The 27978-nt window shown below is 39.2% G+C and overlaps 1 protein-coding gene across 7 annotated transcripts; it reads left to right on the top strand.

Annotated features, from left to right (window-relative positions):
• Nucleotides 1-268: 268 nt before the first annotated feature.
• TPCN2 (two pore segment channel 2) lies at nucleotides 269-24551 on the top strand. Of its 7 annotated transcripts, none has more exons than XM_064425958.1 (26): nucleotides 269-434; nucleotides 2409-2473; nucleotides 3676-3752; nucleotides 4387-4564; nucleotides 5195-5311; nucleotides 6635-6741; nucleotides 7218-7290; nucleotides 8930-9029; nucleotides 9337-9402; nucleotides 9754-9818; nucleotides 9897-9932; nucleotides 10923-11020; nucleotides 11352-11433; nucleotides 11797-11883; nucleotides 12680-12799; nucleotides 13125-13184; nucleotides 13272-13400; nucleotides 14090-14139; nucleotides 15936-16035; nucleotides 16326-16397; nucleotides 18354-18427; nucleotides 18792-18882; nucleotides 19004-19086; nucleotides 19600-19681; nucleotides 21134-21219; nucleotides 21430-21679. In XM_064425958.1, exons 1-26 carry the CDS (start codon nucleotides 329-331, stop codon nucleotides 21527-21529), a joined length of 2304 nt encoding a protein of 767 aa, XP_064282028.1. In that variant the 5' UTR covers nucleotides 269-328; the 3' UTR covers nucleotides 21530-21679. The 7 variants fall into 7 exon arrangements, with proteins under 7 accessions (XP_064282028.1, XP_064282031.1, XP_064282030.1 ...); XM_064425961.1 differs by lacking the exon at nucleotides 21430-21679 and adding an exon at nucleotides 21688-21916 and having other exon boundaries at nucleotides 270-434; XM_064425959.1 differs by lacking the exon at nucleotides 21430-21679 and adding an exon at nucleotides 21923-24551 and having other exon boundaries at nucleotides 271-434.
• Nucleotides 24552-27978: the final 3427 nt, after the last annotated feature.

Here is a 27978-nt window from a genome sequence, read left to right as displayed (position 1 = left end):
ACCCAGCCAGGAGCCTGCAACGAGCCTGAGGCAAAAAAAATGCAACTGCTTATCAGGGATGTATTTTTTAAATCCATAAATGACGTTGGCCGATATTTTTTTTTCCCCCACACCCCGCCTGCTCCGGCACCTCAGTTCGCCACGGGCGGGGGGGAAATGGCGCCCAGGGGGCGAACGCCCGCTCCGCGCTCCCTCGCAGCCGGTCACATGCGGCGGGCGGAGCCGCCCGGGGCGGGCCGAGCTCCGCTCCCCTCCCGCCCCCGGTCCCCTCCCCTCCCGCCCCGTCCTGCCCCGTCGCAACCCGGCGGCGGCGCGGTCGGTGGTGCCGATGGAGGCCGGTGCTGAGGCGGAGCCGCTGCTGCCCTCACGGCGCTGGCGGGCGGGCCGGGGGCTGTGGCGGGAGCGCGGCGGTGCCCGCTCGGCCGCCGAGGACGGTGAGTGCCCGGGGCGCTGGAGCGGGCGGAGCTCTTGCCTTTCCCTTCCCTTGCCTTGCCTTGCAGAGCTGGGGCGCTCCTGGGAGCGGGAGGAGCGGGAAGGGCAGGAAGCCCCCCGGGCTGCTGCGGGGCTCGGCCGCCCTGCCCGGGCTGCTCCCGGCCGCTCCGGCGGGGACGGCTCCCAGGGAGCCGCTAGCGCCAGGGCTGCTGCAGCCCCAGGCTTCTTCAGTTCCTTGTGTAATTTTAAGGTTTTCCTCTAGAGTGCTGACAAGGTTTTCTTGACTGTCGTAGGTCTGACATCTCAGTTCTCCCAGGATGGAATCCTTTGGAGACTTCAGCTTCTCTCTTTCCAGGATATTGCATTAACTAAGGGAGCCTTCACTTTTTGTTGCTCTTTTGTGCAGTTCCATGAGTGCAGCGCGGTCTGGGATGGATTCTGTGTGCCCAAAGCGAGCAGTGCTTTAATCATCACTTGTGACTAAGTGTCACTTGCTGTGACTAAGAGTTGCAGAATAAGTTTGATATCCATGGTAGAATGCATGGAGAAATTGCTACAGTAAACATTTTTGGCTAATTTCCCTCTTTTATTTTTATACTGTGAACAGTCATTTAGATTCTGCCCTTCCAAAATCCTTGGTATCAACACTAGTGGCTTGCTGTGTGCTGCAAGTACTTAAAGCTTTTGCTGTCCTTGCAATCCTTTTAGCTAATGGTTATTTAAGCAACTTTTGGTTTTATCTCACTAGTGTGAGATGTTATAGAAAAAATCATGCCTTTACTGCGTGGGCCTGGCTTGTCTCCTGTTTATGTTCAGATCTTTCTTGTGTCAGGGTTCGTATCAGGGTCAGTACAAATCTGTTGTTGCTGATGCTCAGATAAAGGGTGACATTTAAAAACCGTTTGCAGTCTTTGTAGGAAATTGATGCTGCTGAATCATGTGGGGACATAAAATTGTCTGTGGCTCCCATCAGTGGTGCTTCTGGCATTGCTTGGTGTGTGGGGGAGGGCATGGTGCTGCTGCTGGGATGGACTCCTTCGTGTTGTATCCCCGGTTGTGGTTGCTGTCTCCTGGGTGGAGATGGTGTGAATTGCTCTTTGGGACTCTTGTCCTCTGTGGGAAGGTTACACTACCATATGTTTTTCATATCTGGAGTCCTCCTCAGTTTTTTATATCCTTTTATATCTCTCTTTTTTTTTTTTTTCCTTCCTTATTTTGACCTTAACTACCTTTATTTCTCTTTTTGCCTTAATTGCCAGGTTAGTTCCTGAAAGGTCTTGCTTCAAGTAGACACAAGTGGCTGCCCTTTATTTTTTATGTGTCTATCTTCACACAGACTTCTTAATTATGGGTTTTCAAAAGTGTCATAGTAACTAATTTAGTGGTATTTTATTTCAAATTGTGTTCTTTCACCCCTTGCTGTGTCTTGAGCTCTGATCTGTTTGGTATGGTAATAGTAACTCTCAGAACAAATTTAAAAAGCACTAAATTTAGTTCTCATAAGACTATAGATTCCTCCTGGTTTTGGAGGAACAAGATCACTCTAGACCGCAGTATCTTCATTAAACAAAAATTAAAAATTGCTATAATAGTAGTGCCTGGTTTTCCTGGCTTTGCTTGACTGTATACTCTGTCAAAGAACAATTTGAATCTCCATTATTTTGTCTGTTAGGACTTGTCTCTGTGTAGTTTTGTGATGCTTAACTACCAGTGTACTCTGGCTACTTAAACCTAAAAGAGAACCTTTTAACAAAACACAGGTGCATGATGTGTTTGATATTATTATTATTTAATGTAATGCACAGTGCTGCTGGCAGAGCAGATGTGGCAGGAATGCTCTTTTTTTTGTGTGTGTACAGTGCCCTTTGTCATGGGAACCATGATTGTGCACCTTCTGTTAACTGATAAGCAGTTTTATCCAAAGTTTGTTTATCCAAAATACAGCAAGCAAATCTTATTTCTTTTTCACTTCATAGGTGCTGGAGCTGATAATGACCTTTATATAAACCAAGCTATAGTATTTATTGAAGATGCAATACAAGTAAGTAACATTTTTTTTGTTAGCTTTCATGCTTCCCATGCTGGATGCTTGTCACACACTCTGCCAGTTTTTAAGTTCTTCTGTGTTCAGGCAACATTTGTAAACCACCATCTCAATTCACAAAGCAAAATCAGAATTCCAAATTCCTGTGGTATGCAAGTCTCAGTGAACTTCTGCCTAGGAGAAATATATTTTTCCCCACAATTAAGTAATCTCTTTAAGGGTTTCAGAAGACATGCTGGTTTGTGGAGTGATCTTCATAGTGATTTTTTGTTTGTTTATTTGTTTGGGTTGGCTTGATTGTGGATGTTTTGCTAGTGACTAACCTACTGCTGAGAGAAATGATTTGAGCAAACCCTGTAATTTGCCTCTCAGTCTGACTACTTGCACATCTTAAGAGCTGGTAAAAGCTCAAGAGTTTAAGGCTGGCTTCAAGTGTGAAGCTGGGACTCTTCAGCTTCAGCTGAACTTGATGCCTTTGGAAGTCTTGATTCCTTCTTCGTCACTCCTTTACTGGCCAGTACTGCAGGTTCCTAGATCCTGTTTTCTCCCAGGCAGTGGGAATGCTGAAGGGCAGCTCTTGAGCTCTCTTGCTGCATTTTAATTGGGAGATTTCTGGGGGTCAGATGTATTTAAGGTGTGGCCACCTTTTTGGAAGCATCTACTCAGCGGGGGCAGAGTAAGAACAGCCCCGGAGCTGGCACAGAGGAGGGACATATTTTGTGGATTCCTTAAGAATCACAGGCACTTCCTGATCTGGAAGCATATTTATTCAAAGACATAGGTTGAGGTCTCTTCTATTCAGAATTAATTTGCATCTTATGGCCTGTTGGAAGAGAAAGACAAAAGAAGAGGCATGAATGGAATGAATGCTGGAGAGGGGAATTAAGTGGGTGGACCATTTTGGCGAGTATGTAGAATAGTCACTGAATTATTACAAATGCTGTTATTTGAAATGATGATAGTGCTTGCTTGAGATGACTGGCACACAATTTAATTATCTGAGCAGCTCTGTGGTCTTTAGATAGCAAAACTTCTTTATAATCTTGCCCTTTTCACACATGTAGAATACCTCTGTGGTCATGGGTGATCTGATACTTTAATAACATGTAGTAATTTGGTTTGCTTTGGTCACTTGATCTTTGCTTTTGAGACAGACTGAATGTAATGTTTGAGTTAGCCTTTTTGCTTCCTGCCTTCAGTACCGATCTATAAATCACCGTGTGGACTCCAAATCCCTGTGGCTTTATCGATGGTACTATTCCAGGACTTGCCAGTGGTAAGAACTTGGTTATTCTCTTTGCTTTTTTGTTTAGGAGTTAGACTTCCTGAAAAAGTACTCTTCCTCTTTCCTACTTTTTAGATAATTAGGTAATTGTGTTTTTATCTTTATAAGAACTTGTTCTGGGAAGCACGTAAGTTGTTATGACCACACGTGAACATGATAGAAGTGGAAAGTAGAAAATTTTATGAAAGTATGATGACATAGATGGCTCTTTGCAGACAGCCACTGGATTATTGCATGAGTGGACTAATTAGCATGATTTAAAGCACTGTGCCTTAAGAGTTTTCAAAGGATCTGTTTCTAAACATATTGGATACGGGCAAGACTGTTTGCTGCTGTTAGTTTCCAAAGGACACCACCTCAGGTTATTTAGTGGTCAGCAGTTACATCTCCAGTGCAGGCAACAACACGCTAGTCAAGTGCTGCCTTGTGGTCTAACCCATTTGAGTGAAATATGGTATCCTAAAGCTTGGTTTACTTCAAAGAATATTGCTTTACTCTAAGTATTTTGTTATTATTTTGACTCATTTTGTGACTGTTTTATGGGGTTTGTTTTGGGGTGGTGCTTTTTTGTACCTTTTTTATGGTTTTGTTGGTTTTATTTTTGATTTAATTTCTGTCCAAACAGGATTCTGAGCTTAACCATTACTGTAATCTTGACTTTGGCTTTCGTTGAAGAGCCTTCCTCACTCACCATCACGTCTGATGTGCGCTACCGCCTTCCCGCATGGAATCCTCCCTGTGGCCTCACGGAGAGCATGGAGCTGCTCTGCTTCCTGGTGTTCGTGGTTGATGTGTCTGTGAAGGTGAGCATCTCATTCACCTGGTACTGAATGAAGCAGTAGGTGTGTGGTAGAATTGTTTTTCAAATCTTGAGTTTGCAGGATGAAATTGCTGTGCTTTATTAGAGCCTCATTTCAGGAGAAATTAGCAAGTGTGTATTTACTTAATTAAGACATTTATTCCCTTTTTTTTTAAACCTAATTTTACTAATTGAGTGAAGTAAAATTAAATAAATTTTGCTGAGAGTGCAAGTGTTTTGGCTTAGCTGCTTGTATTAGGTTGTAAAATCAGACTATATAATAAATATGTGTCAGTTCATTTACACAAAATAAAAGTTGTCAGAAACTGACCTTTCTTAGGATACTTATTTTTGGAAAATCCCTTTTTTATGTTTATTAAGTGGAGAATTTTCTTGCAATCAAAGGATTTCTCTTGCGTGACCTTTGTGCAACTTTTACTTTTGCTGGCCTTTATTTAGTTCTTGTAGAAAAAAAATCTCTCAACGACGTATTTTTGTTTGGATTTTGGAGAGCTTTTTAAGAGCACTAATGTAAAATTGCAGATACTTGGAAAAAAAATTGGTGCTGACTTATTACGGTATTGGATTTTATTATTAAAGTAAGTTATGGTCGTTCTTTTTTTCCCTTGTCCAGAGTTACTTAATTGGATGGAAAGAATTTTGGAAAAATAAATGGCTAATGGCTTATATACTGACATTAATTGTTTCCCTTACTGATTGGATTGTGTCACTGAGTTTTTTCTGCAAAGAGGTAAGAACAGCTTTACTTTGGTCTTTCATGGCTGGATAATTCACTGAAGCATTGAAAAAGTTTGGTGTAGTGTAGCTTAGTGAAGAATTCTGTTTGATTCTTAATGCAAATTTTGTGTTTGTTGGTAAAATTAAATAGCACTCATTGCTTTAGTTTGTCAGCAGTTGAAGAGTGCAGGGAAAACTTAGTGCCTGGCACCAATTTTGTCGTGCAATTGGAGAATTATGTGCTTAACTTGGCTGAATGGCAAAGCCTCTGAAGTAAAGTGTATGAAAAAGGTAATTAAAAAGGTAATTAGATAGTTTAACATCTGCTTTCTAACCTGAAGCTGTGCTGTGTTCAAAACAGTTGTGTCCTGAGAGGAATATCAAGTTTGGAAATGGTTCTAGAAGTGCCTTCCTTGATGTAATACTACATCAGTTGGTTTTGTCTGCCACAGATTTACATTAAATTAGTTGTTGTGCACTTGTAATCCTTGTTAAGGAAAAACTAGTGTGGTAAAAATGCTGGGAAGTGAATGAGAGAGACATGCTCTTAAAATGTGAAATCTTGAGGTGTGATGGTGGACAGGGAGTTTGAACAGGAGTTTCCCAACAGAAAGCAGTGGCAGAAGGAGCAGTTGAACTGCTGGGATGGATGAACAAGAGAATAGAAATAAAGAAAGTCATTTTTATGGATTTTGTTTCTGCTAAGTGTGGTCCACAAAAGACTGATCCTAAAATGCAAGATGCTGAAACACTTGAAATAGCATATAAGTGACAGGAATAACTTGAAGACTTGCAAATATCTTGACTGCAAGAAGCAAAAAGATTATTTGCTGCAGTGTTGTGCGGAAAAAAAACACAGCTTGAGTCTTGTCAGAGACCCAAACTGGTAAGTAATTGCCAGGCCCTTTAGTTACAAAACAGTCGGAAAATTGAAGTTAAGCACTTATTTTTAGAATATATATTTGTTTTTATGGACAGTAGCTCTCTATTAGTCCCTTTCTTGAGATGGAACTTGGCAGAAAATACAAAAATGCCATCTCTTGCAAGATTGTTATGTCTACTGAGCAGTAAATTTAGATTGTTTCCAATTAGTGGCCTGATGAAACTATTGAAATGTCAATGTGTGTTTTTAAAGCAATCTCTCCTCATTTTAATGAAGTGTGGAATCTTTCTCGGTGTTTTGTGAGCTCAGAAGGGCAGAGCTCAGTTCTTTTTTTGTTCCGCTGTTGGCTTAGTCAATGTGTGTGTCCAGTGCTTTCTGACAAACTTGCATTCAAAATATTTGAGCTGCCAGTCTTGCAGGAACTCAGTGTCTGATCTGTTGGTTTTTTTGCAGAGTGTGAGAATAAGAAGAATCCTTCGCCCATTCTTTCTCCTCCAGAATTCTTCTATGATGAAGAAAACATTAAAAAGTATCAACAGCACACTGCCTGAAATGGCGAGGTGGGTTATAGCACAGAAAACATCCTTTCACAGGATGGCTGGTAGCAGGCAGGTTGTTATCCTTTGAGTTCTGGTGTGGGACATCTGAGCAGCTTCCTTCTGGATCAGGTAGCTAAGTGCTCAGTGAGATCAGGTCACAGAGGGTGAAGGTTGTGGTAACTTTTTTAATCCCCTTAGTCTGTACAAGATTTCTAGACTTTGAGATGAACTCTGTGTGTGGCATAGGGTTTTTTAATGCTAGTTGAGTGGGAGGTTTTGATTCTGCTTTTCTAAGCCCTTTTGTAAGGGAAGAACTGAGACACAAGTGTGATTTTTATTTTGTATCAAAACTCACATCTCCTCCTGTTATCTCCATATAACTTCTTAAAAACACCCCTGGTTTTCTTTATATGGCATAATTTTGCATTTTTAGCAGAGGATATTAAGAATAAGATAAAGCTACTGTTAATAACTTTGATATATTTGCTTTCCAACAGTGTTCTCCTACTACTGGCTGTTCATCTGTCTCTCTTCACCATGTTTGCCATGCTGCTCTTTGCTCGAACAAAGGTAATCAGTTCTCTGGCTGCTTCGGTAGATCTGGGTGCCTTTTTTCTGTACTTGCACAGCTGCTTCTTGTCTAGTTTTATAGTCAAACTAGTGAAACTCGTTTTCACTGAAAAAGGTCACGTTGTCAGACGTGCCGAGATGAGTTTGAAGTCCATTTGGAGAGCTTTAACGTGTGCATAGTATCATGTATGCAGGAGACTTCCTTATCCAAGTTTGATCCCTTGAGTTACTTTCTCTTGTTGAAGAGAAAGTAACTTTTGTTGAAACCCTCTGTGCTGTTCTGTCTCCAAAGCTCTCATCACTCTTTCATTTATATTATCACTCTTTTTTTTTTCTTCCCTATCTAGCTTTTTGCTAACTTTAGTTTCTTCTGTGTTTTCTTGCTTTTCAATACTGTTATTCCTACCAGGCCATGCCCTGGTAGGTTTTTGCCTGTACTAGTTTTGGTTTCTGATCCCTCTGGGTTTTTCTCTTGTTTTTCTCTTCCTGCTTCTGAAAAGCAAAATTGAAATTTTGTGGTTAAAATAATTTTTGTGTTCCGGTAATCTTGATGTGTTCCTTCTCTTTTAGACTTCCTGTATCTTAATTTATCACACTCAGATTATTTGGTTTTTTTTCATTCTTACTTTTTAAGGCCTTCCGTAAATATGTTAGTGTAAACACAACAACTTCTTGCATACTTCTCCCAGTAATTCTGGTCCCATCCTTAATCTCAGTTTTGCACCTTCATTTCTGCTATAATTTGCACTTGAGCCAGCTTCTAGTCTTCCTCACGATCAGCAAATTCCCTGAATTCCCATGTTACAGAATCTTTGGAATGAGAAGCAGAGGTGTGTTTTCTCACTGTTAGTTGCCTTCTGGAACTTTGTATTATCTCTGTTTGTCACATCTAATTTCAGCTATGAGCTTCCCCAGCAGATGTATATTTATAACTTGTATACCTAAACTAATCACTTGTGTGTACATTGAGGCAAAAAATAACAAATGAGAGAGTGGACTTTCCTATTTTGGTGTGCTGCTCTGACATCCACACAAACTAATTTAATCTAACATGGCAAAATACTGCAGGCAAGTTCTAAAAGTAGATTTATTAATGAAATTCATGACTCTGCATTGTCTTGTCTGTGTCCTCTAGGGTTACATATTGCGGTCTTATAGCAGATTCAAGGGCTGTTTGTCCTGTGCTGCCTGACTCATATTTGTGGTGTTTGCACTCTGCATCTTTTTTTATCTGTCTCTTCTTGACCTCCAGAAAAAAAAATATCTGTGGAGGATCCAAGGATCCAAGATCAGCCTCCCAGTGTGTTTTTGATGAAGGTTCTGAGTCCCATACTGTCAGTTTGTGGTGTGATTGTTCTTCCTGGGTCTGAGGTGCTAACTAGACATAACTTCACGTGGGCCTTCCTGTTCTTACTTGTGCTTTTTTATTGCTGTTAATAAGTGATGTGATTGCTCTGTATTCATACACATTCTCTTAATTTTTATGTTTGGCTTTTGCTTTTTCCGTGGGGCAGATTTGATTACGTGTGTAAGAAATTGATCGTTGACTGATATTAATTATTTTTTAAAAATTTAAACTTTTTTTCCGCCTTCCTTGCTAAGACAGTGATTCCTTGGTATTTATCTTAACAATGCCTAGGATAACCAGCAGGATAAGGAGTGGGTGGTGTATTTCCGGAATTTGCCGGATTCCCTGACGTCACTGCTGGTCCTGCTGACTACTGCAAATAATCCTGATGGTGAGCAGTCTTTCAGAAATAACACTTATCTCTCCTTTTGAAGAACACCAGAGTAAGATTGCTCTGTTCAGACTACTGTAACCATTCTTTCAGCTTCTGGTTCTTAGTACAGCCAGAGGAAGTTTGTGTAAAGGTTCATCATGCCTTTAGTAACTTGCTTTTTGCTTTTCTGTGGTGTAATTATAAATGCCACTCTAAAATCCAGCTGTATGAGAGCTTTTGCCAATTACCAGAAATTCACAGATGTCTCTACTGTGCATCTCAAGCATTAAAATAATGTTTCCTATTTTTGTTAAATTTGATTCAGTGATGATACCTGCATATTCTAAGAATCGAGCATATTCAATCTTCTTCATCCTCTTCACTGTATTAGGTAAGTTACCTCTTGTCTTCAATGCACTTCAACTTTGACACTTGTGCATACCATCTACACTGTTTTATTTTTCTAGGAACGTTTAATCATGAATTTCTCACTTGTGTGATTCTTCCAGTTATTGCAAAGTGTCTGTAAGATCATTTTCATGGAAAGTTCTTATGGTTTGGAGTTTCTTGGTAACATGTCACAAGGGAGAGGATGCATTACAGTATATTGAAACATTAAAAACGTCTTGGAAATCAAACACAAGAAAACTAACCTTTTACTTTTGATTTACTGCATATGTTGAAACTTCTTTGAGAAACAGATATTTTTCAGTAAATTTTACTACTTCTTTTTCTCCAATAGGCAACTTGTTTTTGATGAATTTGCTTACAGCAATAATATACAACCAGTTTCGAGGGTACCTTCTGGTGAGTAAAGCATTCCTAATTCCTATGTTCTGCCATAACTTTGAACCTTGGAAGAATTAAGTTTCATCTGTATTAAAGGAGCCTTCCCACTCTGGTTGCAGATACAGTTTTAAGGTACTAAATGTTCTTTGATGCAGATACTTTCCCCTTTATATGCTGTTATGGCTTGATCCTGTCTGGTGACAAAACCTGCTTGCATATTTCCAAGTATGGTGTGGATCTGCTATTTTGACTATTTGTAGGGGAAAATAAAAAGGAACTGTTGTATGACTGAACAAGGACAAGTGACTGAGTAACTTGAACTGTGTGAAGGAAATCTGCTGTACTGTTTAAATAGCTGCTGTTGCAGATCGTAGAATGTTGAGGGATTGGAAGGGACCTTAGCGATCATTCATGGGCAGGGACACCTCCCAGTAGACCAAGCCTTACCCAGACTGGCCCAGTAGCTTTTCTGGTAGAGTTCCAGAGAGAAGGTGAAGTTTGTTGGATAATAAGTTTGAGGCAACATTACTCAGAATGAATGGCCCCCACCCTCTTGTGGCAGAGGATTGTGTAAACAGAAAGGACTTCGGTAATCCTTTCCTCCTCCTCTGTTTCATCCCTTCTTTCTCAATTTTCTTCTTTCTTACCTGATAGCATGACATAATCCGACTATTAATAAAGTAACTGAGTTTGCAAGTGATTACTGTAATTCAAAAACCCATGAAAAACCATAGCTCTGGATTTGTGCTTTTAGACAAGAAGCTGGAGTAGGATTAGCTCTCTAACTCTTCTCTCTGCATGCTATGTGAATTTCTGTTAATGCTTGAGCTTTGCTGTTACCAGTGTATCTGGAAGAGGCATATGCCTATGCACTCCAGAATAGAAAATAAACCGTAACCTGCATGTTTACTTGAATTCCAGGGACTTGTTTGCTTACTTGCTTCCTTCCTCCTTGTACAAGGAGTTCTTGGAAGGAGTGAGGCCTAGGGCAGTCTCCCGTTCCGTTCTCTAATCACAAATCTGGGATGTGTGCCCAAGGATCAGTATATTATTTGGCCATAGGACACAGTAGTGCCTGAAGTGCGAGTAACTTGTTTCCTCTGTGGTGTTTTTACTGCTCAGAAATCAGTTCAGTCCTCCCTCTTCAGGAGGCGGCTGGGAATCCGGGCTGCCTTTGAAGTGCTGTCTTCCCTGAAAGAGACTCCTGCTAGTGCACAACAGTAAGTGAAGGATCTTGAAAAGTAGATTATTAAAAAAAAAAAAAAAAAAAAAAAAGTAGATTTTTGTCATCCTGTTTAGTTTTAATATATTTACTGAGGATGCATTCTCGAAAATGGCAGTTTGTTGCTCATCTCATTTATTTATTTTTTCTGAAACTGGATATTCATAACACAGTGTTGGTGACTCTTATGGGGTCTGCTTCCTTCTTTCCTACTTCTAGTTTCATTTGCTTTTCAAAACAAGAAAGAGGCAGGAACACATTTGAAACAGCTCATTTTGCCTTCTGTGAAGTTATCTGTAGCAGGGCCCATTCTGTTTTCTTTTAAATAGGTCCTGTGTCAGTGTTGGGGCCTTACTACAGGTGCTGCAGAAAGCTGAGATGGACTCTCGCTGCAAGCAAGCCATCATGAGGGTAAGAACTGGATTTTCTTAGCCTTTACGTTGGTGACTGTCAAGCCTGACTAGCAAATCTAAAGATCTGCCCTCTGTTGCAGCATTCCTTGGATCATAACAGAATAGTGCCACTACTACATGGTACTAAAATTCAAGTTAGTCAAAGGAGCATGTGATCCCAGAGAGGGAAAATCGAAAAGGCCAGACATGTCCTCCAGTCACTTGGAGTGTTATATTAAAGCAGAGCAATATTGAACCTTACTCAAACAGCTTGAATTACATCTTTATTCCTAGATTTCTAAGGTACTCTGAGGGGTTTTGGCAGACTTTACAGATGTTCCTATTGCAAATGTTGATCTGAATGTTTCTCTTTCATGTGAAGTCACTCAAAATGTGCTCCTGTGACCAGCTGTCAGCTGCCCAGTTCCAGAAGCTCTTTGAAGAACTAGACAAAGATGCCATTAAGCAAGTATGTATGTGATCATCATTTACAAATCATCAGAAGTTGTCTGGCCTTGTACAAAAATAAGTGAGAGTACTCTAGTATAAAGTGTATAAACAAACTTTTCAGCATGTGAACACAAGGTGTGATCACATTGACTTTTAAGCTTTTTGTGAGCAGCTTTTATAGCCAGAGACAAAATTGCTCTAGGGGCTTTTACAGCATTAGTGTGGGATTGCTAGATGTACAAAATACATCTTTGTTTATTCTGTCAGCATTTGAAAGTGAGTTGTTCAGGCAAAATAGTTCAAAGTCTTTTTCCTCCAATCTCGGAATGAAGAACGAAACGTGAATTCTCTCAGTGTTCAGATGAAGATGGGCAGAAAGCAGTTTTCTCCACTTGGAGAGGGAAAGAAAAAAACAAAACACTAAATTATTTGAGGGTTAGGAAATGTTCTCTTCTATGTTTGCACATATCTAAGACTTCTGAATTAAATGTTGGGAAGTGGAAAAGGGATGTATACAAATAGTAGCTTGGTGTTTAGTTTATCTGCTTGGGGCATTGGAGAGAGGTTGGATTATCTTCCTTCTTTGCCATTACCTTTTGCTGTGCCATAATCAGAAATGGTTTCTTGCTGTTAATAGCCACATCTGGAAAACATTTTCCTGATGAAATGTCAAAATTAGCCTGTGGCCCTGAAGATTTGCTTTGAAACTGTCTGGGGTTTTTTAAATCTGAGATGGGGTGTGTTTTTAAAATTATTGTATTATTTTTAAAATGCTTATTCTTTGTGACTCAGCAAATAGTTTGTGTTCTTTTCAGCACCCTCCAAGTCCAGAGTACCAATCGCATTTTATGCAGAAAATGCAGTTTGCCTTTGGCCATCCCTACTTTGGCTACTTGGGGAATGTGGTAGCCCTGGCAAACATTATTTCTATTTGTGTAAGTAAAGTTGTTTTTTTTTTGTTGTGGGGCAATGATTTTCTTTCTTTTCCTTTTTATAATTGTTTTTTGGCTTTTCTCTGCTGCAAATTTAATTTCTGCTTTTGTTCTTTAATTTTCTTTAAATAACTTTTTTCTAGAAGTTGGGTTTTTGGCATGCTTTAGTCATGCAAAGTGTTAAGAGGAAATACTTGCAGTTAAAAATGTATTTTCAGCTGCTTGAAAAGGTCTATGCAAAACATGAAAGACTGTTCTTGTGCTTAAAAATCTGTTTAATGCAGCAGTAAAGCTACATTAAAGATTCATAAAATATTTTTTGTTTAAGGTGGTTTTGGTGGTGGATGCAGACAAACAGCCATCTGAAAGAGATGACTTCTTCCTAGGGGTAAGATGCAACAATATTCCATGCAGTTATTGCTGTTCCCTGAGATATCAGGAATTCTAATGGTTGTTTTTCTTTTGGGGGGTGAAGGCTATCAACTGCTTCTTCATCCTGTACTATCTGCTGGAAATGTTGCTGAAAATCTTAGCAATGGGCTTGAAAAGGTACTTGTCTTACCCAAGCAATAGATTTGATGGACTTCTGACTGTAATTTTGCTGGTAAGTGCTTTGTTAGCTTACACATTCTTGGATTTGTTGGCTAGGGAGGTTAGGGAACTACAAGAGCTGGTGGGATTACTTTTTTAACACTGATTTGTTGAGTTGAACAACATGAGCCAGTGTTGTGGGTTTCTGTGCCTGAAAAGTTTACATGGTGGTACATGGTTCTCTTAGGGTCTGTGTTCTGAAGACAGGCTTATTTAAATCCATGGAAAACGCTGATAAGAAGATTTTTAAATTTTATTTGGAAAAATTCAGCTCCTGGAATAATTGCATGAGGCATTCTGTTTCATATTTTAAAACCACTTTTCTCTTTAAATTTAAAAACAATTGTCAGATTATTATAATTATTATTTGGTCAGAGCCTGACACCCCTGTGGCAGATGAGGTCAAATTCATGGTTAATGGTATTCACTGCATATCCTTTTGTGAGTCACTGTTGGATGCTCTATGTACATTTGGTTAGTTTGGAGAATAACTAGGCAAATATGACAATTCAGAGCTTTAAAACGAGTTGAATTAGTGGCTTAAAGCTCTTGAAAATGTTTCTTGTCAAGAAGCTTACATAATTTCTGGAACTCAGATTTATAAAGCAAAGTTTTTTTGGTTTTCTTTTGTTTTTGGTTTTTGGTTTTTGTTGGTTTTTTTATTTTTTGGTTTTTTTTTTGGTTTTTCTTTCCTAACTGAAGATTCTGGAGATTGCAACTTTTGCTGTGTATGGATTTCCTCATCCTGGCTGGTGAGTAACCTCTGTGACCTGCTGCCCTTTGCTCAGTGGCTGGGATGGGTCAGGGGAACACACACATTGTCACATATACATGTCATGATGCTGTGATTGTCAGCCCAGTCTTTAATTTACCAAATTTGGTAGAATTTTGCACCCTTGTAGTCACTAGAGGCCATGAAATATGGGTAAGTGAAAGAAATTTTCTTTTTTCCTAGTGTTCTAGAGTTCTGTAGCTCTTCTGAGAAGGATGCCTTTGTTTTAATTGTAATCTGATTTAAAATAATATTTTGGCAGCTCTGTGCTTACCAGGGGTGCAGGAGTAGGAATATGGTACTGCATACACAACCTAATATGTTTCAGTACCAGATTGCCCATAAATCCAGTTATATGAACTCCCAAACTGCTGATGAAACCTCTTCACACCTGTATGTAGATTGAAGGCTGAGGTTTTTTCATGCTATAAAATTTTCATGCTAAAAAATGTAGTAAGAAAATTTCCATTGACCTAACGCTATTTATTGGTATTATAATAGCAAGCAGTTGTTTTTTGATTTTCTTAAGTTCAAACAGCTTTTGGATAACTATCCTGATTTCTTTTTTGTTGTAAAAAACATAAAAATCATTGCTTCATCTTAAAGTTTGAAAACCGTCTCCACAAGAAGAGAGGAAAGCAAAGCAATTCTGGAAGATTTCCTGAATATTCAGGAGTGATTCATAACACTTTCTGTTACTTTGTGTCTTCATGCAAGCTCACACTTAAGACACTGACACTCCCTGATTTTTCAGGATATTTGTTATGCTGCCATCAAGAAGTTCTCTTAATTTACACTAGAATCTCTGAACAGAGTTAGACAAGTCAGTCCTTACAGTTTTAGAAGGGTTTATATTTGAATACTGCTTGTATTCCTGTCACCTAGAAGTGATAGTTGCCAGAAGAGCAATTGCTACAGACTAACTATGTTAATTATTGATGTTATCATTATGTTTGTGTTTGATTCTGCCCTTTGATTCCTAAATGTAGGCAATTGCTTGCTCTGTCATCTTGGAGCACCAGTAATTCTTGTTAGGTCTTTGTGTCACAGTGAATCCAGATGAATCCTTCTGAGTCCTGGTGTGTGCTGCTGTCACATCCACACACCAAGCAACCACCACCTTCAGGGCAGGACAGTGATGTTGCTGTTATCTAGACTGTGCCTTCTATGCAGTGTTAAATTAAATAATTTTGTTCATTATTGGGGTTGAATATATTGGAGGTACAAATCGTGATTTAGCATCAGTGTTACCAAGTCATTGGCAGCTTTAGTTCCCCACCACCTGCCCTCCTTTCCAGCCAAGAAGCATTTAGCATGCTCATGTAAAAGCCAAAATTCAGGGCTGGTTTTTGAAGTGTATGTCCATCTCCCATGGAATGTTAACACATAAGGAAGATGGTTGATAAGACAGTCCTTTAACCTAGTGCTGTTTTCAAAGCCCTTCTTCAGCCAGGCATGCCCTGAAGGATTAATGCCCATCTTTGTGTATGTTCCTGAAGTATCTCCCTCTAGCAATCCTTTTGGTTCACTTGGTTTTCTGAAAGGACCCCCCTTTGGTGCCTCCTCCCCAGCAGAAAGCACAAACATGCACTTCAAAGAGCTCTCTGTACATATTTTAAGAGCCCAGGCTAAAGGGATTCCTTCCTTCATCAGTTACTAGTTCACTGTAGCTGAGATTCCTGCTAAGTAAATCAATGTACTTACCTGTACAGATTTAACTGTGTTGTTCTGTCATGGGCTGTTCCTCTGATTTGTTACTTTTTCTGCCCTTCCTAGGAGGCCTGAGTTCATGGGCTTGTTGTCCCTGTGGGATATGGTGCGGCTGGTGAACATGTTAATTGTCTTCAGGTTCCTGCGGATTATTCCCAACATGAAGGTGATTGCTCTTCCCTCTACAACTTGGCTTTCCTTGTTGGTCAAGCTATAAATTTTGTTAGAGTCTTTCAGAGTAGGTTGCAATTCTCTTGCACATGAGTGGAATAGCTCAGCTTTAACTGTCCTGACTTTTGCACAGCCCCTCACAAAATCACTGACTCTTGCCTGCTCCCTCACCAGAGAAAACCAGCTTAAGTTCTCTTGATGTGATTCTTTGTCCTTTTAGTAAAAATTTGATATGGATTGGAAGTGTGATGAAAGTCACAGGTACAAAATGCTGCTCTGTTTTAGTTCATGGCTTTGGTTGTTACTACACTGCTGGATCTGGTGAAAAACTTGAGAGCCTTTGCAGGAATCCTTGTGGTAAGTCACGATGCAAGATTGTCATTTTCTTTGTTGTAGTTTAATAAGTGTATGTCACCAACAAAGTTAACAAGGTTCTTGTACAATCACCATGAGCAGTAACATTTCACTTTAACCAGCCAGTTCTTCTCCAGGGCACGTCTTGGAAAGCCACAATAAACTGCTGGTTTGTGATAGCACTCAGTGGCAGTGCCTCCTTTAGGAGGAGCATCTTCAAAAGATTAATTAAAGCTCCCTTCGAGTGTTTGCCTTAGCTTGGGTAGTGCGGATTCAAATTAAAAATTAATCCATGCTAAAAGTAGACCAATTTTCCTTACCCTGATTTGCATGTGTTCAATTAAATAGCAAAACAACTTTTAAATTGTTTTTGGCTGAGAAGGTCTTAAGATGGCATGTTTGGACATGGTTTTTTTAAGAGCCTCTGCCATCCTGTTTTATGTATGTCTGTGTAGAACACAGACTCAACAAATGTGATTAAAGGGTGGATCCCATGTCCATTACATGAATTCTCCCAACTCTTGAGTTTCTGGCTTTGCAACCCTGTCTTCCTGGTAGGGCAAAGAAGTGCCTGGGTAGGTTTGGTTTTGCTATTGTTCTTGAGTTTTTGTAGGGTACCTTAATTTGAATGGTTGAAGATCAATGATTTGTTGTTCTAGTCTATATGCCTAGTGTGCAATTTAACCAGAATGTCTATTTTTGTCATTAATAATCTCTACTTTTATCTGTAGAGGATAGGCCTTAAATTGGCTTATGTTGCACTTTGAAATAAAGATATTGGTTGGGGCAAATTTGAGGTGGTAAAAACCTTTCTGTGCTGTGCAACTCAGACTTCTGGGACAAGTCTGCCATAGTGTTTGCCTCTTCCATTAATTTAATTTGCTTTTACTTGAGGCTACATGGAAGCTCTCACTGAGCTTCTGCTGTAGTGAAATCTGACTCCATTGCCAGCTGATGCTAAATGTCTTTCCTAATGTTAGCCTGGAACACACGTGCAGATAAAATAATGTAACTGATTACGTAATTTCTTAGGCAGCAAGTGTTTTAAATATGTGTTTTTTCGAAGAATAAAATTAATTTTATTGCCCGGCCGGATACCCCATCTTCTGGCAGGCTATGAAATGTCAGCTTCAGCTTGGTCCAGTGGTGTTCATAGTTTGTAGGCCAGGGCAGCTCTCTTCTGTTGCTTCCAGACTTCCCATTCTTGGGTTTGTTTTGTAGCAAAATACAAAAAAATCCCAAAAACAACCAAACAAAAAAACCCCACACCAGATTTTTTTGTTTGAAGACTCAGCTTGCTTCAGGCTTTCCTGGGATAAATGGCTCCTTCACAGGGAAGCAAAGCAAAGCTGTAGGTTATTTCTAGAACAGATCTTTTTAGGATAAAAATTGCAATGTCACCTAGACAATTGCTAAAGACTGAAAGGTGTCTCTTTAAAAAGAAGTTAGCATTTCTAACAATTAGAAGACAGAAGTTCCCAAATGCTTTGTGTTATTCAAAACTTTATTTTTAGACTAATCAGCATTTTTAAGGAAGTTGCTGATGGAATATAAAATAATGATTTAGTTTTGTCTTTCAGTTAAGTTCACTGAAAGTTTATTTTCATTGACTCTAGCAGAAAACTCAGATATTTAGGTTGTTCTTTGTAAATACTGGTACTGAGTTTTGGTTTTAAGTCACTGTTCTGCAATGTTTATAGTTAAAAATCAGCATTCTGAGACACAGAGAAGTAAAATAGATGATAAAATTATTTAATGCATTTTAATAACTGAAAATTAGGTAGAATATTAAAAAGTAAGAGCAGACAGTTGAGAAGTATTTTCACTTTAAAAGCTTCAGGCACTGTTCTTGATGCTGTTGCCTCAACTGTAGTACTAATATGAATTTCGTGTTAATTGTATTTTGCTTTCTTACTTTGTGACAGAAATATTCAAAGGTAATGGTTGTGTTCCTTCCAGGTGGTTTTCTATGCATTTGCTATAACTGGCATAATGCTGTTTAAAGGTGCTGTTGTTCCCTTGGGAAATACCAGGTAAGATTCTAAAACATCACTGCTCAGAAAGAATCTATTTTTCCAAAGCATCTGTGCCTTTTTACCTCTGAGCTGTTTGTGGATGGTTTTGTTCGGTTTATTTTTTTTTGCTCTCATTCTTGGAGCCACCCTACTTTTAATGTTAAATCACACAATGCATTATCTGTTACTCCTTCTGTTTCTTCTTGCTGCATTGAAATTGCAGGAATGCTTATCTGTAGTTTTACCCTGCTTTATCTGAAATACGTTTTTTGAATGGTTTCCCTTGTTTTCTGCCCGTATGAGATAATCTAACTTTCTCCAAGGGGCTCTAAAGCAGAGTTCACAGGGAGCTGTGTTCACATCAGCCTGTCATCTCTTGCAGTGCTGCCAACACCACACATGACAATGGCACTCTGCAGTGTGGGTCCTATGAACAGCTGGAATATTGGCCCAACAACTTCGATGACTTTGCTGTGAGTGTGATCATAGTTAAATCCCTGTTCTTCCGCTCTCTGCTTGTCTTTCCTCCTCATTTTCTGAGGCTTAGATCTGTGGCACAGCCACTTAAACGCTGTTCTACTCCTGCTTTTTTAGGCAGCAGTGGTGACCCTCTGGGATGTGATGGTGGTGAACAACTGGCAAGTCTTTTTGGATGCATTTTCAAGATATTCAAGTCCGTAAGTAGCTGTAGTAATACTGAAGAAGTCCCATATAAATCCAGCTTATAATGTACCTGACCAAGAAGTATACACATAGCACATTTCCTACCATCTGCTCGGAGGAGTGCTGCTTACCTTTCTTTTGGACCAATTTTGATATACAGGAAATAAATCTAATGCTTCTGTGTTTTCTATGTGGATGAACAATTTTTTCTAGACTTAAAACTTGGGACATACCTTTCATTTGTATTTACTGACTTCATAGGGAATGTTTGAATGAACTGGACAGCACCTGGGTTGAGCTGTTTCAGTGACCTTTGGCTGGTTAACCCAGGAGATTTAGTCTGTTTAGCTAACTTAATGAAAAACAAACATTTTTTATTTTTAATTTTTTTATTCAGGCCCCCTTTTCCATTAAGAAAGTAGCAGTATTGTATTTCAAGGAAAAAAAAATGTGATTTCATGGTGCTCTGCTCAGGCTGAGGTTATTTGCTGCCTCCTTTATGTATTGTCTGTTCATCTGATCTGCAGGTGGGCAAAGATCTATTTTGTAGCCTGGTGGTTGATCTCCTCTGTCATCTGGGTTAATCTCTTCGTAGCTTTACTTCTGGAGGTAAGGAAGTGTGTTTATTTGGTGTGAGATCCTGAAAATGGGTTCTAATTTGTGCAGGAAATGAAAAGAACCCAGACAACTTTATGTTGGGTTTGTGTGTGTGTGCTTACTTTACCTTTCTTGCTGCCCTATGCCCAAGAAGCTGGGGAATTGTTTTTTTTTTTTTCCTAGAGAATTATATGTTTTATTTGCAGTTTTGTCACAAAACTGGTTTTGTCTCATTGGGTATGTACATTTTCATTGTAATACTCTCCTTATTATAAAGTAAAATATTATAAAATTGCTTGTCTCTTAATACATTACCATTTAAATTCAGCATTAATTATTCAGGCTGTAGGCTTTTTTGCATTTTAATTTGTCAGCAAATGAAGTGAGCAATTTAAATTAAAAATTTTTATTTTATTTGATTCTCCTGTGTTTCTTCCCACCCCAGTTTGAATTACCACCATTATTCAGTGCTACTCTAGAGAAGTGGAACTGATTACTTATTTTCAAGAGATCATGTTCTAGAGTTTTTCAGAGAAACTGTGGGAGTGCAGTTGCTGAGCAATACCATGAAGAGCATGTGGTTCTGCTAGTTACTCATGGCATACTTTCCTGCAAATCCAACATTTCTGATGGAGAAGGGAATGCTAATCATAACCGTCTCCTCCAGGTTCACCATTGTAGACTTCTTTTATAGGCAGTGGAAGGAACTGAGAGCACTTTACCCCATCTCAAACCCTTCTAGTTTGTTTTGGAGATGTTCTTGACATTGCTGAGTGTACTATGTACTGAGAATTAAAATCTACTACAGTAGGAAGAAGGGCAAACTTTCAGTCTAGGACATCTTCTACCTGCTTGTTTCTGCAGGACTGGCTGTGGCCAAATGTTGCTGTCAGAGCCAAGATGCAGCATTCCATAGCAGGAGAGCAGAATGTCACTATTTTTCTCTCTCTCTCTCTCTTTTTTTTTTTTTTTTTTTTTTTTTTTTTTTTTCTTTTTTTCTTTTTTTGCCTGAGCTGTGTGTATACTCCCTAGGTATTCATCTGTCAGAGTTATTCAAAATGGGTAAGGGAACATGGCAAAACCTGAACTAGCAGTATGTTTATATGTTGTTTGGTTTTTAAAGAGGAAGAAATTCATATCAGATAATCTTGTGGGTAGTTCACACGCTTGTCTTGGGGAGGCAGTCCTTGCTAGGAGCTGAAGGCAGCAGGGCTGTCTTCTGCTGTGCTCTTCTTTCAGTTTGTGATGAGAAAGTTATTCCATTGCTGAACAAAGGCCTGAGTACAGTAGTGACCTGCAGCAAGTAAATAAGCTGATGCCTAAATAAATGAGTGTTCACCATGTAAAACCAAACCTCACCCACCTCCCATATCTTATCTGCAAACATAGTGACCAGAGATAACCTCTTTTCTGCTGCCATCAGAAGAAGCCTTTATGTCTTTTGCTGTTCCTTTTTTATTTCAGAACTTCATTCACAAGTGGGACCGTCGCTGCCAGCGAGAGTCTCTTTCAGACATTGAATACCAGAGGACAGTTGAACTCATGTTCAGGTGAGTTGGACTGGACTTGATAATCAGTGTAATTTTTTTTTCTTTGTCTGTTTTAAAGAATGTGTGCTGGCTGCAAGATGTCTTCTGCTTCCTCCCTCTGAAGCAAACTGTTTCATCTGTTAGTTTGGAGAAATCCAGCAAGTGCTTGAGTTAGGCCTGCTTTAAGCTGACTTGCTAGCCTAACCTTTATATGCTTTGTGCTCATGGTAGGATGGGAGAAGAGGTGCTGGGGATGAGGGGAACAACTGCAGAGGGAGGAAAAAACAAAGGAAAGAAGAGGGAAGTGATGCATGTTCTTGGCTTATTATGAAGTTGTGGGTGGTGAGTTAATACTTGATGATCATGCATTAGTGGAACTTGTAGTGCATGTTAGATACTCAATAGTAGCATTGGGAGCATGTTCTCATTTGGGAGTTTTTTTCAGGAAAACAAATCTATTGACCTTCAGTTGTATTGTACTGTGTGCAGGAAATTGCTTCCCTGCTTCTTATGGGAAAACAGCTGCTGGTTTCCATGACACATCTGTAGAGGATGGATCACTTGCAACTAGATGCATCTTTAGGGAGCATCAGCTTATTGTAATTTTAATTCCTTGTTTCATTCCTGAAACAAGCACACGTTACATCTCAGTATAAGCATTATGAAAACCAGTGCTGGGAAGCTCTCTTTGCTACCCCTAACAACTCATGCTTTTTCTTTGTAGAGATGTTTTGGAAGAACCTACAGAGGAGGAGTTGATGGAAAAACTGCACCAGCACCCACACCTGCACTTATGTAGGTGACTGGTGGGAAGGACTGATTTATTTAGACCTCTGTTTTCTTGAGGTTGTCAGCTGGAAGACACTGAATGGATTTTCTGTGAGATGCTCTTAGGAGAGGGGCTTGTAGGACACTATGTGAGATTTTGCTTGGGAATTCTCTGCAGAAAGGGTTTTTTATTTTGGGTTCATATCTTTTTTTAAAAAAGATTTGAATCCTGCTAACTTGATTTTAAGTTGCAATTTTAGAAGGAGTATTGCAGCTGTTATTTTTATAGGGTGTTGATATCAGAAGGTTTTATTTACTTTTTTTAATAGGGAATGTCTCTTTAAAATGACAGTGCACTTTAAAACATGGATTTTATAACCACTAAGCCTGCTTCTTTTTTCAGCACAAGAAAATGAAGCTGCCTTTTTTGGCAGGCAAGTGTGGCAAGGGCTGCACCCTGCAATTCAGGAATGGATTAGGCAGGACCAGAACAAAATCCTTAATCTTCTTCTAGTGAGAGCTGAAACACTATTTTTATTGTAATGTGACACCAGCATATCTTACCAAATTTTCAGGAGTTAATCACATCAGAGCACAATCAATTCCAGCTTAGTAACAGGGACTGCCTGCTTTGCACATCCTCTGTTTTTCTTTGCTTTCCTTAGGGGGTTCATGCTGGTTGTGCCATTGAGGTCACTGAGAGCAGTTAGAACTTGAACTGGAGCAATTGCACTTGTGGTTTTCAATGTGGTAAAAGTAAGCTCTCTTTCAGAGTCAATATTCTCATGTTGCTCTTCACTGAACCTCTTCCTTTTACTTTCTTCCAAGTCTTGTTTTACACTGTGTTGTATTTCATGAAAAAGCTAAGGGGAATCAGCTTTGGCTGCAATGTTGTACCATTATCACTGGAGTCGCCCACTCAAAGGGGGAAGGGGAAAAAAAAAGGTTGAATGAGATAATCAAAGTGCTTAACAGTTGAAGTTTTAATTTGAGCCTGTGGGAATTGAAGGTACTCAACCAGTATTGCAGGATCACATTCTTTTATGGCTTAATAACCTCATGCTGTGTACCACTAAGTTTCACCAGGGTAAAACTTTTTGGGTAAATAAGTTTCTCAGCAAATCCAAAGTGGAGGATTCACAGTAACCTGTGTCCACATGCTTTTTGTTATCCCTTAGTGTTCCCCTAAAAAGGGGTTTTTTGTTTGAATCTCTTGCCATATAACTAGTAAACTGCTCTGAAGAATTCAATCTACAACAAATACTGTTTTTATATGTGAAAATGAAACTGCCCTTTGGGCACTACCTTCTCATTGAGACACTTGTCACCAAAATAGACATTATTGTGGTCATCTCTGTATTGACAAAGGCTTGGGGGAGGTAACTAGCTACTATTTATAAGTGCCTTGATTAATTTTTTAGTTAAAAAATGTTTTTCAGAAGTGTCAAGCAGTCATCCTCTACCTTTCCTCATCTTTTCTCATCATTTGCCATTTCTCTCTGTCCTGCATGAAAGAGAGCAAAATGTCCAGTATGATGGTGATGATGGTTTTTTTTTGAGATCAAAACCATATTTTTGCCTTGTTGTCTCACTGATCAGAAATTACTTAATGATCCCTGTCTGTTTCTTTACTTTTCTGCTTGTATTTTCTTTGTGCTGTGGAGCAAAATACATTGTAGCTTTCATATGTGTAGGACAAATGTGAGCTGAGTTCTGAGCTACTCCTGCAGTTTTTCTTTGCTGCTGTAATCCTGCCTCTTAAGCCATGCCCTTGTCTGTGTGCAGTCTCTTGCCTCTGTCCCAGATTAAGGCACCCAGTAACTCACTTGCACTGGTTTCAGTGGCATCATTATGGTTAATTTCAGTCATGCACTTAAAACACTCACCGTGGCAAGCTGATAAAGGCATCAGCACACACTTTTCCTCGTTTTGAGTTTGTTCTGTTCAGTATGGCTTCATGTCAGGATGGTTTCTGTTCCTTCTACTGTGATGTATAATCACTGCCACCAGTGTATTGGGACTTATTACACAGTGGTTAAACACTCTTATTTTACCTTTTTACTGAAAAAAAAAATTGTTTTCCACTTTTCTGAATACTTGAAGTAGCTTTGCCTTGCCAAAAAGGAAGTGTCTGCTTCTTATCAGCCTACAAGTATGATTATTTTTTCTGGCCTCTTCAGGTTCTTCAGGGTTTTGTGGTTGATTTTTTAAATTTTTTTTTTTTTGGCCATTGCATTACAACATTACACTACAATCTACCAAAGCAACACAAATTGGTGTGGGAGTACCATAAACATCACAACTGTCTCCATAATGCCATCTTTACATCTGGACAAATGTGGAGAAGGTGTTTTAAAGGGAATAGTCTGTCTTGTTCTTGTTTCACATTTGTGTAATTGACTGAGAGTGTAACTAGAATTTAATACAAAATTGTACTACCTAATGTCACTTGAACTGGAAGATGTAAATGACCACAAATCTTATGCAATAATTGTATAAATCATGGAAATGAATGTACGTCATTAGGTAAAATTTGAGGTTTGCATTATTAAAAAATGTTTTTTCTTCTTGAACCATGAAAATAATTGGGGTGTTGAAATGATTCCTGTGGTTTGTTTTTTCCTTTCCCTTGCTACTGCTTTCTGCAGTGCCACACATTTCTGTTCCCATTGTTTTTGCCAGTAAAAGGCTGGGCCCATGGAGGTTACGTGCAAGTGCTTGGTTTCAAAATGCTTGGTTTCAAAATGCAGACCTAAAGGATGCTGCTCTGTTATTTTCCAATTCTGGAGGCACAGATCATCCTCTCTAGGTACTTGGTACACCCAGTTTTAAGGTGAAACCTCATTGGAACTGAGCATTGATGGTTTTGAGCAGGTTGACCTTCATTTGCATTTCCATCTCTACAAACCAGGTATTTCTTCAACTCTCTTTTCCCCAAGAGACCGGTGGAAAAACAGCATTTCAGCTGGGGCACATTGTGCACGTAATTTAGCAGAGTCTGTGGCATTCTTTGGTAGCTTGTTGGGTTTAGAAGATGGTGGGGTTTTATTAAGGAGAGAACAAAATCAGTTCTGTAACGAATGTGTCTGACAATGGTTGTTGCAGATGCTTAGGTGGAGCAGGTGAAAGCCAAAGCAAAGAGAAGATCGCCTTGTGTTATTAAATCAGGATCAGATTTTTCTAGCTTCTGAAGGAAGATCTTAATCACTTAATTAAGGCTAATTTAAGATTCCTTATGTATTTTTTTTCCTTCCTGATTTACTATGAATTTCTATTGCTTAAAGATTTAGGAGTGGAGGGAGAGGAAGGGTTCAGCTAAAGTGTTTTTGATTCTTTTGGTAAAAATACAGAAATAGAGTGATGAACCTCACAGACACACTCAGGTATGAACTTGACACATTTTGGGGAATATTGGTTTGCATCCTTCCAACATTTCTTAAAGTGCAGAAAAAAAATTAAAAAGGACATATAAAGCTAGAATAAAAAAGAGGGCCTATAGGAAAATGGTGCAGGGTATAGATTAGTTACCTTCACCTCATGTATCAGAGCTATCTCTTACCTTGCTAAATGGTTTATCTTTTCACTTGCCTGTATAACAGGAGTAATACAGGGTGTTACCCCAGCTTTAACATTGTGCTTTCATCAGATCCAGTCAGTCCAGTGCTCTGCCTTGGGGTTTTATTGAAAACAAAATAAAAATAGCTGTTTGCTTATGTTGTCCATGTAGGTGTTAATGACTTTTCTCTTCCACTAGATTTTTGTCTAATTAAAAGTGTATATAACTCTTGGGAGCTTTCCAGAAATCGGCTGGTTTTGATTTAATCTGAAGTTGTTATAAATACACAGAACCATTTGTTTTCTGAATTCCAGGTAGGAATAATTTGGGGTTCAAGGGTTGAGGGGTAAAATTGGCTTTGTAGTCCATCTCTAAGCAATGCACTCTATTTGACCCTGTTTCAAAATGACCTTGATAAACTGGGGGAAATCACCAAAATTAGTGAAATAAAATTTGAGATAAATATGCTGTGTTACAATTTACCAGTACATGGCAGGGAAAAAGTAGTATTAGGAGAGAAATATTATGGGGCTGATAGTGTAATGCAAATTGAATGAACAACCAGTATGTGAAAAACATCAAAAGATAATTTGCTGTAACTTGTAATAGTACTTCCCTTTGTATCTCTCTCTGTCCATTTTGGGCCCTGCATTTTAAAATAAATTGTTGGGGAAAGGTGTTTATTACAGGACAATAACAGAGGTCTTAAAACATATGAAAGGTGTGAGTTTAGGAGAACTTTAGAGTAAACAATTTGTTCAGATCAACAAGAGACAGACAAATACTTTTTAAAACAATACTCAGATATGTACATGGCTGAGAGGAGTGAAGAGTTGATGCTTTGTAATTGCTGTGTGCTGGTTGTAGGAGAAGCTGTAGTTTGGATTTGAGGCTGCTCCCTAGCTCTGAGCACTCTGTCTGGGAGGGAGCAGAGTCCTCTTTGCTCGAGAGCTGTTTCAGGAGGGATTTGGCAGGCGCCTGCTACAGCTTTGTCTGGATGTTTGTGAACCTGCCCTTGCGTGGTGGTGGCTCAGCTGCTCTGAGATCCTGTCCCGCCCACCTCTCTGTGCTTTCACCGGGAAGAATTCCCCTGGCTGTAAGAAACCTAGCTTTTGTTGGGTCTAATGGCTTACAAATATTTACAGTGTGCAAGTGTTGTACAAGTAGGCGTAGCAAAAACAAAATTACGCTCCTTCAACTTCCCATTATACACAGAAAGATGAGCTTGAGTTGTGTGTGCTGCATTGCTGATACTTGGCCTTGCACTAGCTCCCCGTAGTTCTCCATGCAATTCACTCTGCTGGGTTCCCTTTCATCTCATTTCTAAATCCTTTAGCTTTTTGGGCAAGAAGAAGGCATGTGTTGCCCTTCTCCCAGTTTGTGTTGGCTCACTGACAAGCCAGATAGGTCGGATAACTTGATTTTTCCCTTGATGAGGACACGTAGTTTGGGCGCTCTGCTCTGCCTGCTACCAGATGTCACAAAGTGCATGACATTCATACCTCTCACACTTCAGCTCTTCTTTCAGACTTCGGTTGGTAAATGAATTCAGGGAACTGATGCAGCATAAATCCTAGGAAAAACTAGAAAACCCTAGGAAAAGCAAAGATGTAGTAATTAACCTTAATATTACAGAATCTTACCTTACCAAAGGTAATGATGATTAAAAATTAATTTTGTTAATTGAAATAGGTCTGATGTTTCCCTGGATGCAAGGCAGAGTAGAATCTGAAGCCTTTCTTTATTTCCTTTCTGCACCCTCCAGACATACACTCTCTTTTTAAAAAAATTAAATAGATCATGAAGCATCTAAGTAGTGAAGTTAAGGTCACAGGAAATCTATTGCAAATTCAGGAACAAACACCAGATCATCAGACTTCTTTAAAATTTAAGTTCATATTTCATTATGAACTCAAAACCTCTTCTATATTTGTAGAGCTACAATTTTCCCAGCATAAAGTGAAAGAAGATGGTCAGAAAAAAAAAACCCAAAACCTCAAGGCTGAGCTGGCATTTTTCAAATACTAAGTACTTGGGGATATGTCCAGCAAGCCACTGGAAAAGCCACCTATCAGTGTGTCCCACAGAGAATATGAGAGGGCTTCAACACTGTAAAATGGAGTCACAAGGTATAATAAATGCTTTTCAAAAGTGTCTTAGTTAACTAAAATTGTTGCAATCCTCGAGGAAAAACTGTGGTATGCATTTACCTCCATCATCTATGAACTTGTTTGCCAAAGGAAGCAAAAGGATATTTTTGTCATGAACAATGTATGTTTACCCACTGTAAGAGAAATCCTAGATGTTGCCTTTGATATGGCATTCCAGCCATTGAAGTAGTTTATTTATATTATTTTCTTGTCTAGTCCTATGCTTAAATTTATCCACAGTAATTGTATAAAAGAATGGTTCACTGATGCTGAATTTCTTAACTGTAAGCCAGAGGCAATTGTAGC

This window comes from Passer domesticus, chromosome 6 (assembly GCF_036417665.1).
Source record: "Passer domesticus isolate bPasDom1 chromosome 6, bPasDom1.hap1, whole genome shotgun sequence".
In the NCBI taxonomy this organism is placed as follows: domain Eukaryota; kingdom Metazoa; phylum Chordata; class Aves; order Passeriformes; family Passeridae; genus Passer; species Passer domesticus.
Note: the sequence above shows the minus strand (reverse complement) of the source record. Positions and strands in the feature narration are given on the sequence as shown.

Excerpts from the sequence above, each read along its gene's own strand:
- TPCN2 (XM_064425958.1), top strand. The coding sequence starts at position 329 with ATGGAGGCCGGTGCTGAGGCGGAGCCGCTGCTGCCCTCACGGCGCTGG. Across the intron at positions 11,021-11,351 it reads ACTCCTGCTAGTGCACAACA|GTCCTGTGTCAGTGTTGGGG; the intron begins GTAAGTGAAGGA and ends TCTTTTAAATAG. Across the intron at positions 16,036-16,325 it reads GGATTATTCCCAACATGAAG|TTCATGGCTTTGGTTGTTAC; the intron begins GTGATTGCTCTT and ends GCTCTGTTTTAG.